Here is an 18,696-nt window from a genome sequence, read left to right as displayed (position 1 = left end):
CAGATCCGATCCCAAGCTGTCCTGTCTGCTTCCATTCCCTGGCCAGGAGATGTGGTATGATCAGGCCATGTTTCTGCACAGTCAGACACAGTCATTACACAGTACACAGCAGGGACACATGTAAAAGATTATCTCAGCACAGGAACATTTTATTTAAACACATCCAATTGTGGAAGTTATTATTATTCCAAAATCTATTGATTAAAATGAACTTTTGTTCAGGCAAAACTGCTCCAGCTCCTTCAAGTTAGATTGTTTCCTCTGATGAACAGCAATCTTCAAGTCTGACCACAGATTCTCAACTGGATTAAGGTCTGGGCTTTGACTAAGCCACTCCAAAACATTTACACGTTTCCCCTTAAACCACTCGTATATTGCTTTATAGTCCTTGACTATGCAGAATATAATGCAGCTCCCATATAGTACATATAGCATAATGCACCCCCCATAGTAATTGATAAAGTATAATGCAGCCTCCATATAGTACATATAGTATAATAAACCTCATAGTCCTTGATACAGTATGATGCAAGCCCCATATGGTATAATGCAGTGCCCATATGGTATAATGCAACCACATGTAGTATAATGCAGCCCCATATATTATAATGCAGCCCCCATATGGTATAATGCAGCCCCCATATGGTATAATGCAGCCCCCATATAGTATAATGCAGCCCCATATAGTATAATGCAGCCCCATGCAGTATAATACAGCCCCCATATGGTACAATGCAGCTCCCATGTAGTATAATGCAGGCGCCATATGGTATAATACAGCCACCATATGGTATAATGCAGCCCTCATATAGTATAATGCAGCCCCATATAGTAAAATGCAGCCCCCCATAGCCCTCCAGTATTATGGCCCCATGTAGTATAGTACAGCCCCCATATGATATAATGCAGCCCCATGTAATATAATGCAGTCCCTATATGGTATAATGCTGCCCCCATATGGTATAATGCAGCCACTTGTAGTATAATGCAGCCCCACATGGTATAATGCAGCCCCCATGTGGCAGAATGCAGCCCCCATATGGCATAATTCAGCCCCCATATTGTATAATGCAGCCCTCATATAGTAAAATGCAGCCCAATATAGTATAATGCAGCCCCATGCAGTATAATACAGTCCACATATGGTATAATGCAGCCCCCATGTAGTATAATGCAGGCCCCATATGGTGTAATGCAGCCACCATATGGTATAATGCAGCCCCCATATGGTATAAAGCAGCCCCATATAGTATAATGCAGCCCCATATAGTAAAATACAGCCCCTCATAGCCCTCCAGTATTATGGCCCCATGTAGTATAATACAGCCCCCATATGGCATAATGCAGCCACAATATAGTAGAATGCAGCCCCCATATGTTATAATGTAGTCCCATATAGTAAAATGCAGCCCCCATAGTCCTCCATAATTATGGCCACCACGTACTCACTGGTTTTAAAAAAAAAATACATACTCACCTCTCCCCATTCCCCCACTGCTCCAGGCCTCTGGAACATGTCTCCGCAGCAGCTCCATTGCCCGACACAGCGTGGCACAATGAAGTGACGTCATCGCCCCCACTGCGCTGACACGTCAGACGCAGAGGGGGAATGATGGGAGAGGAAGCGTCTCCTGACTGCTCCCTCTCCCATCATTGCGTTCAACTGTATCAGCATCTAGGATGCTGATACAGTTTAATATGCGATACCAGGCATGGGGCGGGGTGCCCTGATTCATGGGCCCCATAGCGGCAATGTGATCTGCTGGCTGGGGGCCCCTGTAGAAGTGGGGGCCCTAGGCTAATGCCTAGTTTGCCTGCCTCTAATGCCGGCCCTACCAGTAGAGTTCAGTGGGCCATGGAACTTCACAACATTATATATATGGAAGATAGGATAGCAACTTATTCTGACTTTCTCTCTTAGTGAACTCCGTGGTCCCTTTTTAGAGATTCTCCTCAATTTCATTTCAAATGCCCCATAGATATAGGTAATCATTGCAGAAATTATGCACACAACACTACAAGTATTTTCTATGACCTACTAGCTGTACCTGGCCACACGTTGCTGTAGGTCAGTGTGGTTAAATGGAAAAGAAAGAAAAGAAAAAGCGCACGTTTCTATGTAAATGTTTGTTTGTTCAAAATCTTAAATCTCCAAAAGTTCTTCACCGATTGCTTTGAAATTTTGACACAGTCAGGTGTCACAATGGAGCCGGTCATGTCAGGAATTGCTAGTTATGCAATTCCCTAGTACAGAGGGAATGTGACAGGAGGGGGCGCAGAGGTGAAGGCAGGCGGCAGAGGAGGAGGGGGTGATCCGCTAGACATGTCCCAGGTCGGTTCTGGCCAGATCACAGCGCCGCTCCTGCCGGTGGCGCTGTGGGATTTGCATTTGCTCGCTATCCGCCCACTGCTGCGAAGCTCGGGCCCAGCTCAGCGCCCAGAGGGGAGGCAGCAGCCGGCGCCTCTCCGTGCAGCCTCCATCTCTCCTTCCCTCCCTCCCCCGCTTGTTGTTGCGCAGTCGGAAATAAGACTGACCTGCCGGAGAAGAAGCCGCAGAAGCAGCGGTGCCGGAGAGCAGAGGCGGCCGCCTCTCAGGCGGTGGTGGTGATGAGCAGCAGCATCTTTCGGCCTTGAACAGATGGTCTCGTCATTCCCCTCTCCCCCAACCCCACGGAGGACACAAAAGGAGCAGAGCATAGGCAGTGGCTAGGGCGAATGAAGGAGAGGGAGAAGGGTTTAAGAATGAGATGTCAGTAATGGGGGGAGAATGCCGGGCAGCCGGGGAGAGTCAGCCTGGGACCGAGCTCGTAACACCCCCCTCTCGCTGTTGCTTTTACATCCAACAACTGGTATATAAAAACATAGTAGGCATATAAAAACATGCGTGTATTCGAATCAAAGCAATCGGTGAAGAAATTTCGGAGATTTAAGATTTGAACAAACGAACATTTACATTTTTATTTATATAGATAATTATGTTGCTAGCTCATATTTATTTCTTACATATTTTTACTACAGCAGTAATTTAGGCAAAATGAATTGCTGTATCAAAATTACTTCAATGAACACAGCTGATTCCTGGAGGTTCCAGAAGGTGGTCTCATTGGGATCAGCTGATATTTGTGGTAGAAGTTTTTAGGATGAGGTTTTTCTTGCTGAGAAAGTAATTTGAAGGACAAGTGTTTTGACTGAATGAGATCCTAACTACTGTACTTTTTAGATCAGGTGCTACTGAACTGCTACCTAGATTTCTCTTTTTGGGAGGCTTACTTTAACTACCATGTTTATTTGCCTTACTTCCTTATGTACTCACCTTTTTTTCTATCTGATACTGTAAGGTGGATAATTGTTGTTTTTTGTAGATATACCCTTTTGGCTTCATATATTATCGATCTAGCAAGGTTTCCACTGTGTTTTATTTTTGCTATGGTGATATCACCCACTTTTTCCATTACTTGTAATATTCCATTCTTCTGTTTGTTTATTATTGTATTTATTGCTTTTTTATATATTAATAATAAATATCTTATTGATTTTATTGGCTTGCCTTTTTTCTAGTTTTAGTGTTTTTGAACTAGTACCTATGCAAATAGATTACTATCACTAGTGACAAACCCAGCAGTGTGAATGGAAGTAATCATAAAAAAAACCCTTCCTGATAGACTAAGCCTAATGGAGCCCAAGAATGGTGACTGCTGTGCAAGCTGCCCACACTGAGGAAATGGTTTATAACCTTCAAGAATCTGCATACCTTTCTCTACACATAAATCTAATAAATGCACTTCCATCCATTGCACTTGTGACTATGGGTACAGTCTACTAACACTGAATATTTGTCATCAATTTAGGAATGTTTAGATGCGGCCCTGCCTCTGTCCAGGCTATTAAGCATGGTCATGTTTGCTTCCAATTTGATACACCATTCCTTTTTGCTGAGGTAAGAATAGTATACTGTATTATATTTATTTTCATTATAAAGGACTGATTTGTGGGACTGTCAACAAAATCTTCCATATAGTATTCAAAACCAATTATTTACCCCTATCTCAACATTAAATTGGTAGGGCAGACTTACTAAATTAAGGGTAACCTGTCATCACTAAACCTCTAAAACTAATGTAAAAAGTTAGAGATGCGCTAAGAAGTAAATCCAAAACTGAAAAATATAGAAATAATTGTGGTATTCCATATGAATATAAACCAAAAGAATATATAGGTAAAGGTCCCCAAAACAGTGTTTTCTACCTTTTGTTATCTTCTGCCACTAATGATCTGTCCATATGAAAATTCCTATGGATATATCTGTATGATGATCCTTTTGTTCGCTCCAAATGAACTGTACTGCAGAGCATTGCACTCTGCTCAATAGAGATCCTAGCATATGTCCTGCAGAGCGTTGCACTATGCTCAATAGAGATTTTGTTCGCTCCAAATGAACTGTCCTGCAAAGCGTTGCACCCTGGCAAATATCCTGCAGAGCGTTTCACTATGCTCAATCAAGGTCCTGGCAGAATGCCAAAAAAAAATCTGTCCCATTGTGCCGGGTACTGGATTGTGTGTCCGTGTGTCCAAATCTTAGGTGCACTTGTGGCACCCCAGGGGTCTGGTTTCCACAGTAACAGCAATGTTATGTCTGAGAGCAGGTGGGAGGTCTCTTGGTCAGGGATCCTATGCATGCCACACCTCCTGCCCAGTCCTGGGAGGGGAAGAACTTCCCCTATATAAACCTAGGGCTGAGGCAGGGTTAGTGAGTAGAGAAGAAGTAGAGACAGAGAAGCAGATATAGGAAAAGAACATCAGGAGCTCTGTGGGAGCAGTGCTACAAGGAGTCAGGGGCTGGCAGCTGCAGAGCTCGCCCTGACTGAGAAGTTATCACCGGACCCGGAGTCCGAGGCTGTGGGGACTAACTCCTATCCAGCAGCAGAAACCGACCGGCAGGGGATTGCAGGTCCTCTGGCCCAGAAACCCGAAGGCACGGTCACACGCGTGGGACCAGCACCGCCGTCGTGGAGCGGAAGCTACTAGAAGGCCCCGAGTCACCGGCCATACGGGTGAGCACCACACGGTACACTCAGGGACGTGGGCTACTTATACCCGCCTCTAGCAAGGTAGCCGGAAGAGTATCGTTAGTTTGGGAGGCCTACAACTCCGCCTGGCCAGGGGAGATCCCATCTGCTCAAGGACTGACCAGGCCCCAATCGCTAGCCAGTACTCCGGGAGGGTCTATCTTTGTCACCAGTAAAGACCCTGAACTACACCGTACCGTCTCCGAGTGGTTCCTGCTACCCCCATCATCCACGTCGGCTGCCCTGAGGCCATACCCCTCCCGTTGGGGGTTATACTATCACGCTGCACAATCCTACCACCGGCCTCAGCGGTCTGCCCTGCAGCAGCAGCTCCTTAGCTGTACTCAACGGGTGGCGTAGTCGTCCAACATCTACCGCTAATACAGCGCCACTTAGTCTGACTCCCTGGGCACGGACCGGATCACCGCCACGAGACTACAACCCTAAAGAGATCCGGCTCCGGGTAAGCTCCCGCGTGCGCAACGCAGCGCGACACAGGCCCAGGGGTGCGTCAACTTTTGGCGTAGTCGGCAGGATTTCGTGCCCACAACCACCGGGTACTGCGTGCCTGAAAAAGACTGTTCAAACTTACCTGTGGTGAAGATTCCCGCCATCCGGCGCCATCTTCGGCCTTCTTCCCGCCATACGTGGAGTTTTCCCGCCATTGGACGCCATCTTGAGGACGCCGCGCGGGAAGAAGAGGGGCGTGGACTCCGAAAGCGCGCGAGAACTGAAGCCCCGCCTCACGTCCGGACGTTGCGTAAGGTCCTGGAAGGAGCCCAGCAGACGCCGACGTCACAGGAGCGCGACGGAAGGTCCTCAACCCTGACGATCCACTGCGGAGCCGCGGCCTACGGAAGAGGATCATCGCAAGGTAGGCCACGGTCCACTAGGGGGGAGAAGGATGTCGGATACGGAGGAGAGCTTCACCGCTTCAACCCCCGCCAGCGCCACCGCTGTTGCGGTCATGCCTTTCACCATGCCCTATATCCCGGGGGCAGCCTGGCTACCCCAGTACTCAGGGGAGTCACGTACCCTGCATGACTTTAGAGAAAAGCTGGATAGCCTCTTCCAGGTGTACCCCCTCACAGAGGAGCAAAAAGTGAGCATCCTGGTGGCCCAATTAACCGGGGCAGCCCAAAGGGAGGTAAAGTCCTGGCCACCTGGGGGGAGGACTGTCGCAGGGATACTAACCCGGCTGAGGGACACCTTTGATACCCGCACCTCAGCCGAGATCAAGCTTAGATTCTACGGGTGCAAACAGCGGGCACATGAGAGTATAAGGGACTATGCCCTGAACCTACAAGAGGCCCTGAGAGCCATTAAGCAGACCGACCCTGACGGCGTGGGAGACGAGGACAGGCTGTTGACTGAACAATTTATAGAGGGTTTATATTGCAATGCCCACCGAACCCAGTTGCGGGCAATGGCCTTACAGGACCCTCATCTGGGATTTGCACAGTTCAAGGACAGAGCCATCCGGGTGCTTCGAGAACCGGCACCAGGTGGCGTTGTGACCCCCAGACGCCCCACTACCACTTACCACCAGGAGGCGGCGCCCTTGTCGGCAGGGCCTGTGGGAGCTGGTGCGCAGGCTTTGAACAATGACCCGGCTCCACACCTGCACCATCAGGTCCAAGAGCTAGCTAAAAGCGTTGCTGCGCTAACCCGAACTGTGCAGTCTTTACAGGTTTCCACTCCAGGGAAGATCCAGCTGGCATCCGGACCGGAGGACATCCCGTGGCGTCGACCAAGGAGGACCCCACCGGCCAGAGGAAGACCCAGCGACCGATACAACGAGGACGGACGACCCATCTGCCGCCGCTGCAATCAACCCGGACATATGGCAAGGTACTGTCCTTTAAACTGGCACAACCTGGGGTAGAGGGCCAACCCCCAGGAAAAAGATCACCAGGCCCATCGAACTGGCGCAACAAATATGTGGGAGGACGTCCAGTCTTACCCGTGGTACTGGATGGCATTCCTATGAGTGCCCTACTGGACACTGGGTCACAGGTCACCACCATCCCGTACGTGCTCTTCAAGCAGTACTGGAATGACTCGGATATCACCCGCTACCCTGACGACGACTTGAGTATCATCGCCAGCAATGGTCAGCCCGTGCCACAGATTGGATTTAAAGAGGTGACCATTAAAATCGGTAGAGTCGAACTGGCAGCACAGGGACTGATCATTGTAGACATTGACAAACACGAGAGTCACCCAAAGATAACTCTAGGAACTAATGTAATTGAAAATTGTCTTGCAGAGGTGATTTTCCTTTTACAGCAGGTTGCCAAGAACACCAGCTCCGGCCAGCAGCGAGTGCTCCAGAAAGAGATCCGGGCACTGATGCGACGGCAACAGCTAGAACTCTCCGGTGGTGAGATTGGTAGCGTGCGAATGTGTGACCCTTTCCCTATTGCCATGCCCCCGAAAAGTGAAATGATGATTTGGTGCCGGGCAGCTATTGGTCTGAGAGGTAGAGATTACCAGGCAATGGTAGAACCAGTTTACTCAGACAGTAGGCCCACCATTTTGACAGCACGGGGGGTGGTCAATGTACGCCATGGGAGGGTGCCCGTTCGCATAATAAATATTGGGAAGAGGGAAGTGTACCTGCCCCGGTATGCCACGCTAGCCAAATTGTATACCATCAATCAAGATTCCATACAGTCCGTAGAACCCTTGCCTCCATCTTCCCCGGAGGAAGGTAACGGCTCTCAGAAAACAATGGAGGACTGGTGTCAGCAACTACATTTGGGTACTGACTCCACTCCCTCACACCAGAAACAGGGAGTCTATCGGGTGGTTCAAGAGTACGAGAGAGTGTTTAGTAAACACCCGTTAGACTTCGGGCGAGTCAAGGGGGTAGAACACCACATCCCCACGGGAGACCATCCTCCCATAAAAGAGAGGTATCGACCCGTACCCCCTGCACACTACCAACACGCCAAGGGGATGCTTAGAGACATGAAGGAGGCTGGGGTGATCAGGGATAGCTGTAGCCCCTGGGCAGCTCCACTAGTCTTAGTCAAAAAGAAAGACAACACCATGAGGATGTGTGTAGATTACCGGAAAATCAACCGTATCACACACAAGGATGCGTACCCCTTACCAAGGATAGAGGAGTCTTTGGCTGCTCTAAGATCTGCTAACTTCTTCTCTACCTTGGATCTCACTAGTGGGTACTGGCAGGTTCCTGTAGCAGAGGCGGACCGGGAGAAGACCGCATTCACCACCCCGATGGGACTTAGCGAGTTTACCTGCATGCCGTTCGGACTCTGCAACGCACCAGGAACCTTCCAACGATTAATGGAGTGCTGTCTGGGCCACAGAAACTTCGAGACGGTCCTGCTGTACCTGGACGATGTCATCGTATATTCCAAGACGTATGAGGACCACCTGAAACACCTGGCGGAAGTGTTCGAAGCTCTGGCAAGTTACGGCCTAAAGGTGAAACCCTCCAAGTGTCACCTCCTGAAACCAAAGGTGCAGTACCTGGGACACGTGGTGAGCGCTGATGGAGTGGCTCCCGACCCTGATAAGATCACCGCAATTAAGGAATGGCCAAGTCCCTCCAGTGTAAAGGAAGTGCGGCAGTTCCTCGGGTTGGTAGGCTATTACCGCAGATTCATCCCCGGTTTCACCAAAAAGGCAGCTCCTATGCAGGACCTCCTGATAGGCCAGTCCCGGAAGGCCAAGAACCAGAAGCCACCCTTCAGATGGGAGAAGTTAGAAGAAGAGTCCTTCCGCCAGCTGAAGATGGCCCTCACGGGGGATGAAATCCTGGCGTACCCTGATTACAGCCAGCCCTTTATCCTCTACACCGACGCAAGTAACATCGGGCTAGGAGCCGTGCTGTCCCAGATCCAGCAGGGGAAAGAACGAGTAATCGCTTACGCCAGCCGAAAACTGCGACCCACCGAGAGAAACCCTGAGAATTACAGCTCATTTAAGCTAGAGTTCCTGGCAGTGGTGTGGGCAGTCACCGAACGCTTTAAGCACTACCTCGCTTCTTCCCGGTTCACCGTGTACACGGATAACAACCCGTTGACACACCTGGACACGGCAAGACTCGGTGCCCTAGAGCAGAGATGGATGGCCCGTCTGTCCAACTATGAGTTCACAATCAAATACCGGGCAGGACGCTCCAATACCAACGCGGACGCCCTGTCCAGGATGCCAAACCTACCGGACGTAGGAGAAGATCCAGAGGGACTGGAAGAAGTCGAACTCCCCGCGTTCCACCGTCATGGGACTATCCAGTATTCCCATCGGGTAAGGAGTAATCAAGCCGCTACGTTTAACCCCTTGCCTCACTACAACTGGGAGGAAACGCAAGACAGTGACCCTGCCGTCCGACTGGTGAAGGAGATGCTGACTCGGCCAGAGGCTCGCCTTGACCCAGACGCTCCGGAGGAAGCCAAGCAACTGTGGGCTGAGAAGAGTCGACTGTTCCTTTATAAGGGGAAGTTGTGCCGCCGAATGGTTAACTCCCGGATGCATGAACTAATCTGGCAAGTAGTGGTGCCACGAAGAGACGCAGCCGTGGTGATGGAGGCATACCACGACGGGGCTGGACACTTCGGATGGAAGAAGCTGGAGTTCCTGCTGCGCGGGCGGTTCCACTGGGTAGGCATGAGGCCAACCATCGAGAGGTGGTGCAGAGACTGTGGCCCGTGCAACCTAAGAAGGAAGGACCGTGCCAGCCAGAAGACTCCCCTGCAGTCCATCGTCACCCGGCAGCCGTTGGAACTGGTAGCCTTGGATCATGTAAAACTGACCCCAAGCAGAAGTGGCTATGTCTACGCACTAACCATCGTGGATCACTACTCCCGGTTCTTGGTTGTCGTCCCCGTCAAGGACTTAACCGCTCGAACAGCAGCTAGAGCCTTCCAGCAGCATTTCTGCCGTCCACACGGGTACCCGGACCAAGTGTTGACAGACCAGGGACCTGCCTTTGAAGCGGAGGTCTTCCAAGAATTCTGCACTCTGTATGGCTGCCGGAAGATAAGGACGACACCCTATCATCCGCAAACTAATGGACTTTGTGAGAAAATGAACCAGGTGGTGATAGATCTTCTGAAAACATTGCCCCTGGAAGAACGCAGTCTGTGGCCTGAGAGGCTGCCCGACCTAGTGGACCTATACAACCACATCCCGGTAGGTTCCACCAACTGTACCCCGGCTTACCTGATGAGGGCAAGACCTGGTAAGCTACCTGTTGACCTGGAGATGGGAGTCCTGACACCCGAGGACACTTCACCAGAAGCAGACTGGGACACAGAGAGGCAGCAGCAGTACCGGAAAGTACAGGAGAGCGTGGAGCGAAGTCTCTGTCAAGCTAGGGAAAGACAAGAGAAAACTTACAACCAGTATGCTCCCGCTGTTCCCCTGGTACCCGGAGAGCAGGTCTTGAAGAGGAAAAGGCGGCTCCACAAGTTGGACGACCAGTGGGAGAAGGACCCGTACATCGTACTGCCCTCAAGCCACGACAACCCAAAGGTCTGTACCATCAGTAAAGACGGAGGGGAAACCACAACCATTGTGTCCCGGGATCACCTGAAGAAGTGTCCCGAACAGCTACGGAACCCTGAAGAGGAACAAGAAGACCCTCGACCCGTAGAGGAAAGGGAAGATATGGTTAGTACTGTGCTCGGAGACTTCCCTCGGTCTTGGACTCAAGTCAATGGTGCAGTTGTGGTACCCGTACTCACCTTCCTCCAACCAGCATCCCAAGCACCTACGGAGCAACAGGTAGAGCTGGAAGAACAGCCGGTCCAGGAGGCAGAAGACCCCACACCAGCAGACCAGGAGGATCAACCCTCTGCTTATAGTGAACCTGCCATGCCTCTAGTGAGCCAAAGGGCCCGTGGACAGCTGCCCAGTTTACCCTTGACAGTTCCTACACCCTGTAGTTCGGGGCTAGACAGTCAGCTCCGTAGGTCCACTAGGGCCACTAGAGGCCAGTTACCCGCACGTTGGAGGATTTGAAGTGTATAAGTTGTTTTATTTATGGTTACCTGTTTTTCTTGTTACTTGTAAATAATTATGTGTTTCTAGTTATTTTTAGGAGTCCTTGGTGGATTTACCGGGAATCCTTGTACAATTGGTTGGAGCGTAACCTAGGAATGGACTAAAGACTGTTAAGGACTCGGGGCAGGACAGACCCCTACCTGGTTACGTCTCCCTGTTTTGGTGAAATGGACACCTTGCTTTTCTTCAAAACTGCACCCGGTTGCGGACACGCCGTAACCATCTTTATGTGTTTTTCTTATTGTATTATTATTGTTTATACCTTGTTATGTTTTTCTAAAAATGTGTTTAGTCCCGGAGTACTAAATTTCACTAGGGGGGAATGTGGCACCCCAGGGGTCTGGTTTCCACAGTAACAGCAATGTTATGTCTGAGAGCAGGTGGGAGGTCTCTTGGTCAGGGATCCTATGCATGCCACACCTCCTGCCCAGTCCTGGGAGGGGAAGAACTTCCCCTATATAAACCTAGGGCTGAGGCAGGGTTAGTGAGTAGAGAAGAAGTAGAGACAGAGAAGCAGATATAGGAAAAGAACATCAGGAGCTCTGTGGGAGCAGTGCTACAAGGAGTCAGGGGCTGGCAGCTGCAGAGCTCGCCCTGACTGAGAAGTTATCACCGGACCCGGAGTCCGAGGCTGTGGGGACTAACTCCTATCCAGCAGCAGAAACCGACCGGCAGGGGATTGCAGGTCCTCTGGCCCAGAAACCCGAAGGCACGGTCACACGCGTGGGACCAGCACCGCCGTCGTGGAGCGGAAGCTACTAGAAGGCCCCGAGTCACCGGCCATACGGGTGAGCACCACACGGTACACTGAGGGACGTGGGCTACTTATACCCGCCTCTAGCAAGGTAGCCGGAAGAGTATCGTTAGTTTGGGAGGCCTACAACTCCGCCTGGCCAGGGGAGATCCCATCTGCTCAAGGACTGACCAGGCCCCAATCGCTAGCCAGTACTCCGGGAGGGTCTATCTTTGTCACCAGTAAAGACCCTGAACTACACCGTACCGTCTCCGAGTGGTTCCTGCTACCCCCATCATCCACGTCGGCTGCCCTGAGGCCATACCCCTCCCGTTGGGGGTTATACTATCACGCTGCACAATCCTACCACCGGCCTCAGCGGTCTGCCCTGCAGCAGCAGCTCCTTAGCTGTACTCAACGGGTGGCGTAGTCGTCCAACATCTACCGCTAATACAGCGCCACTTAGTCTGACTCCCTGGGCACGGACCGGATCACCGCCACGAGACTACAACCCTAAAGAGATCCGGCTCCGGGTAAGCTCCCGCGTGCGCAACGCAGCGTGACACAGGCCCAGGGGTGCGTCACACTTGTTGGGTGTATTTGTCCACAATCCACGTGGAGAAGGAGCTGAGCTATATGGATGTGTGCCGGCCGGTCCCCGTATATTGCGCAGTGATTCCACCAGGCAAAGGTGCCCCTGTTTGCAGCTTGGAAGTTAACAAACACAGTGCTAGTGCAAAACTCTTTTTTTAAACCTCTAAAACTGCTACAGTATATACTGAATATAAAGGCTTTAGAGATATTTCAGAACACACCCATGTATAGGAGAAGTAATAAAGCATATCTAATGTTACATTTGGACGAATGGATTCATGAACAGGAATGCTCGTTTGCAATTATCTTCCCATGTAGACATGCCGGCAATTACCCAATGAACGAGCAAACGTTTGTTGGTCGGGTGTTAAAAAATTATTGATGTCGACATCATGTAAAAAGGGAATGTGTAGCAAAACATGATTCTGCAAGGGGATGAATTGCATAAGTGATCATTTTGACCCTATTATTATTTGTCAGCCTCGTGTAAACCTAGGCCGCTGCCGAACAGGTTGTATGTAGTCAATCACGCTCGTTAATGGTACATTGACAGGCCAAAATCAACACGTCTTAATGCACTATTAGAAAAAAAATATTTATTAATATTTAACACCTCCGGTGCTGTATGCAAATTTCTGCCTAAATGTCTACTGGGCATTGGTTTAGTAGACAAACAGTTCTGGTGTATACCACTCCCATCTAAACTTGACTGACAATTCTGCTACCTCCTGTGTCATCGTCTGTTCCCAACAAAGTAATGTTAGTCAAATCTAGATGGGAAGTCTTGTCACCAGGGCTACCTGCTATTCAGACTCCATAACTGGACTGCAAGTGTGAGGCTCCCGAGACAGTCCTTCTATAAATATCTATATTGAACCAGTACTCACACCAAGAACTTGTGTCGACTCAGCTGCAGAGGCATGTATGAAAATTCCAGGAGAGCGTTATTCTCAGGCTGAATTCTTAAATTATGCACACAGTAACAGTAGGTGAAAAGATAATTTTTACCCAAGGATGTACAGAAGATGAACCTCACAATGATGGCTGACAAAATTCTAACTGAGGAAGAAGGGAGGGGTTACTTACATCAGAGCTAGACTACAGGGAGACAGACAGGACAAACTTCAAAAGGCAAACTGATTGCATAGCAGTATAACAGCAATAATACAATCATAATACTATAATGTATAATTCCCAAGTCGTGGGATATGACTCCTACCATTTGTAGGCCTTGGAGATGCCCAGCAGGCAATCAAAGAGAAATTTGTGTTTAAAATACTTTTAGCCAAGATATGCTTTATTATTGCTAATATACATGTGTTTGTTAGTTTTTTTTAAATAAACTGGTCATAGGATCCAGGATTTTCTAGATGTGGACAACCCCTTTAATAGCAGATGCATTTGTGGAATATTAGTCTTGAAGAGATAAACTAATCCTGATTTTGTTTTTGCAGGTTAACAGTGACATTGTATATTCCAAGGTAATGAAAGATGCAACAAGAGAGGTTCAATGTATTGACAAAACTCATGTGGGACAGAAAATATTAACTAAAGAAATAGGAGGAAATGGAGCACTTGATATAACAGACCTTTACAAGTTTTCAGAAGGTAATAACACATTTTCTGGACTTTTCACAAGGTGATATCGGACTACTATGTGCATGTTTTGATTGTTCACTTAATGCATATATATATATATATATATATATATATATATATATATATATATATATATATATACTGTATCTGGAGACGCCATTTCACTTGTATTAGGATTTGAAGAAATTTCACTTGTTGGAATGCACAGTACATGATATATCTTATCAGTGGTTAGAGCCTTCTTGGTCTTTAGTGGCCATATACATCATCTTATAAAGGTGACCTGAAGGCTGTATGTATGTACTGCCATATTCATAGTTGCTAATTATATGTACTATAGTCACTTGAGATATATCACGTTTCAATAGCTGTATGTAAATATATTTCCTATATTCTCTGTTCATTAAGATCATGCTATTATTTGGTAGCCTCTAGACTTATTCTGGCAGCAGGGAACAGATGTCATTGTGACATTCAGACTAGTATTTCCCTACAGAGGCATAGTTGGGTAAGTCACTGTTTGAGATGCTCCCCTACTTTGCACTAATTCTTGAACTTTAATTACAAAGCATAACAGTTTGAGCACTAAGTAACTGCAGAATTCTGCATGTTGTTATAAGCTGACTGAAGTTGTTGCCTAGTTTACCTTCTTTTTTATATTTTTTGTGCATGTAAAATTGAAATATAAAAGCTGGAAATCTTCTGCATGCATACATGTATAACAATCTCTACCCTTGTCAAATGAAGCTTGACTTATCCAACATAATGGAACATGACAGATGGTCATCATGACAAGACAAAAGAATCCATGATTTTGTATTCTGATTTATCTGCTGTCTACATATATTATTCTGTTTATTGGCAAGTCAACAATGAATTTCAATAAGTCTTCATCTGTTCCCATATTATCCTTAGACTACAATAATACGAGCTGCACACATGTGGCTGCTCTTTCCAAGCTTCTCTTGGTTATTCTGGTAACCACCATCCAAGTTCTAATACAAAATGGGTGTCTCAGAGTCCCCATCTTTCAGATATACGTGGGATACCCATGTATCAGACATCTAATATATACTTACCTTCTAATGTCTTCACATCCCAGAATTCCAAGCGGCGGAAGTTCGCCGACCGCCATATTGGGACACCTAAATGATGGGTGTCTCAATATGGAAACCGCTGGTGGTACAAGCCTCACCACAACACACACACACTCTGTATACGCCGTACACACCACACACACACACACACACACACACACACACATACACACTGTATACGCCGTACGCACCACACACACTGTATACGCCGTACGCACCACACACACTGTATACACCGTACGCACCACACACACACTGTATATGCCGTACACACCACACACACACACACATACACACTGTATACGCCGTACGCACCACACACACACACACACTGTATACGCCGTACGCACCACACACACTGTATACATCGTACGCACCACACACACACTGTATACGTCGTACGCACCACACACACACTGTATACGCCGTACACACCACACACATACACACTGTATACACCGTACGCACCACACACACACACACACACTCTGTATACGCCGTACGCATGACACACACACACTGTATACGCCGTACACACCACACACACACACACACTATATACGCCGTACGCACCACACACACACACACACACACTGTATACGCCGTACGCACCACACACACACTGTATACGCCGTACGCACCACACACACACACTGTATATGCCGTACGCACCACACACACACACTGTATACGCTGTTCACACCACACACACTGTATACGCCGTACACACATACACTGTATACGCTGTACGCACCACACACATACACACTGTATACGCCGTACGCACCATGCACACACACACACTGTATACGCCATATACACCACACACACATACACTGTATACGCCATACGCACCACACACACACAGAATATATACGCCGTACGCACCACACACACTGTATACGCTGTACGCACCGCATACACACACATACACACTGTATACGCCTTATGCACCACACACACACACACACACACACACACTGTATACGCCGTACGCACCACACACACATACACTGTATACGCCGTATGCACCACACACACACAATATATATACTGTACGCACCACACGCACACACTGTATACGTTGTACACACACACACACTGTATACGCAGTACGCACCACACACACACTGTATATGCAGTACACTCCACACACACACTGTATACGCCGTACGCACCACACACACACTGTATATGCCGTACACACCACACACACACACACACATACACACTGTATACGCCGTACGCACCACACACACACACACACACTGTATGCGCCGTACGCACCACACACACTGTATACATCGTACGCACCACACACACACTGTATACGTCGTACGCACCACACACATACACACTGTATACGCCGTACGCACCACACACACACTCTGTATACGCCGTACGCATGACACACACACACTGTATACGCCGTACACACCACACACACACACACTATATACGCCGTACGCACCACACACACACACACACACTGTATACGCCGTACGCACCACACACACACTGTATACGCCGTACGCACCACACACACACTGTATACACCATACGCACCACACACACACACACACACACACACACTGTATACGCCGTACGCACCACACACACACTGTATATGCCGTACGCACCACACACACACACTGTATACGCTGTTCACACCACACACACTGTATACGCCGTACACACACACACTGTATACGCTGTACGCACCACACACACACATACACACTGTATACGCCGTACGCACCATGCACACACACACACTGTATACGCCATATACACCACACACACATACACTGTATACGCCATACGCACGACACACACACAGAATATATACGCCGTACGCACCACACACACTGTATACGCTGTACGCACCGCATACACACACATACACACTGTATACGCCTTATGCACCACACACACACACACACACACACACACACACACTGTATACGCCGTACGCACCACACACACATACACTGTATACGCCGTATGCACCACACACACACAATATATATACTGTACGCACCACACGCACACACTGTATACGTTGTACACACACACACACTGTATACGCAGTACGCACCACACACACACTGTATATGCAGTACGCTCCACGCACACACTGTATACGCCGTACGCACCACACACACACACTGTATACGCCGTACGCACCACACATACACACACTGTATACTCCGTACGCACCACACACACACACACACTGTATACGCCGTACGCACCACACACACACTGTATATGACGCGCCCCCTGGGCCGTGGGGTACTCGGCAGCCGGGCCCCTGGTTGCTGGGGGATATCACGGTAGCTGGCCCGGTCCGTGACCCAGGGCAGTCAGTAAAAAGGGGAATAGTGTTCGTGACGCCACCTGTGGATTGCAGCTAAAGGGGTGCCGCCGCTGCGGAGCAGTCCTCTGGAGCTGGTGTTACGGCAGCAGGGATGGTGTAGCTCTCCACAGGTAGAGCTAGCTCCAGGGCAGTATAGGAGTAGATGGTGGATGCTGGGGAGCGATGGCAGGACGGTCCCGGAGGAAAGACGGACATTCACACGGGGGTAAGCTTCAGTACCTTTACTGGTGATGATGCAGGCACGGTCCAGGGTACTCCGGACGAAGGGCGCACTTTTGGACTCTTTCCAGTGAGCGGGTATAGGGCCTCCTGATTCGTGGCTTTACTCGCTAAGCTTCTGGCCTGCCTGGAACTAGGCCTAGCTTGGTTACTGTCTCTCTCTCCCTTGCACCTGCTGGTAGGGCTTTTTCTTGGAGATCACTCTCCCTGGATGCTGGGGCCTCCGTGACTCCTAGCCCTGATACTGTAGTCAGCGTTTGGTAAACCTGGGACCTGTAGTCCTCCAGGGGTTCCGGTGGTCCCTACTGGGTATGAAGGGTACCTGTAGGCGCGGACCCGGTGTCCGGTATATAACTCGGGTGAGCCTGGTATGCTCCTCTGCCCCCTCGCTACTTCTTCCTTCTCCTCTCGCCTTCGGCCACACTCAGGGCCTTCACTCGTGCTGTAGGCCTTGGCTCGCCTAAGCACAGCAGCCCGTGTGCTGCCTCACACTGAGCACACTAAACTCTAAACTAGAACTAACTGAGCTGCCTGGCTCCACCCTCCCAATATATATCCCTAACAGGCTCCCTCTGCTGGTCTGAGGTGGTAGGGTGGAGGTGTGTGAATGTAGTGAGGGCCTCTTGTGGAGAAGTCCATCCATGCACCCTTCTGGGTTCTGTGCCACCAATGCGCAGCAGGGCGCCACATCCTCCCTAGTAAAACTCAGTACTCCTGGACTGAAGCATTTTTTCCAAAACAGGTTAAACAATAACATTTCTTCCCTTTATTGGAGCCATTTTTCTTGAATGTTACAGGTAACATTACAATACAATAATAACAATTATAAATAACATTAATTAAGTCACAGTAAGTCCCGTATCCTGGTGTCCATTTCACCGATGAAGGAACATGAGGGACCCGCCTGAAAACCCTCAGCGTGGCTACAGGGCATAGATGATCCAGGTGTTGGACCACGTCTTCGGCCAC

General features: G+C 49.1%; 1 protein-coding gene across 1 annotated transcript in view; it reads left to right on the top strand.

Moving 5' to 3' along the window:
- F13A1 (coagulation factor XIII A chain) overlaps window positions 1–18,696 on the top strand; it is a 392,887-nt gene that overhangs the window by 267,695 nt on the left and 106,496 nt on the right. The window contains exons 10-11 of the mRNA XM_073678719.1: window positions 3,849–3,937; window positions 13,887–14,040. Coding sequence (XP_073534820.1) covers window positions 3,849–3,937; window positions 13,887–14,040 — 243 coding nt within the window. The remainder of the gene's footprint in view (window positions 1–3,848; window positions 3,938–13,886; window positions 14,041–18,696) is intronic.

Source organism: Phyllobates terribilis, unplaced genomic scaffold (genome assembly GCF_046119375.1).
Source record: "Phyllobates terribilis strain yellow unplaced genomic scaffold, ASM4611937v1 Scaffold_4__5_contigs__length_816908805, whole genome shotgun sequence".
Classification (NCBI taxonomy): domain Eukaryota; kingdom Metazoa; phylum Chordata; class Amphibia; order Anura; family Dendrobatidae; genus Phyllobates; species Phyllobates terribilis.
The sequence above is the reverse complement of the archived record's forward strand: the minus strand, read 5'-3'. Positions and strand labels throughout refer to the sequence as shown.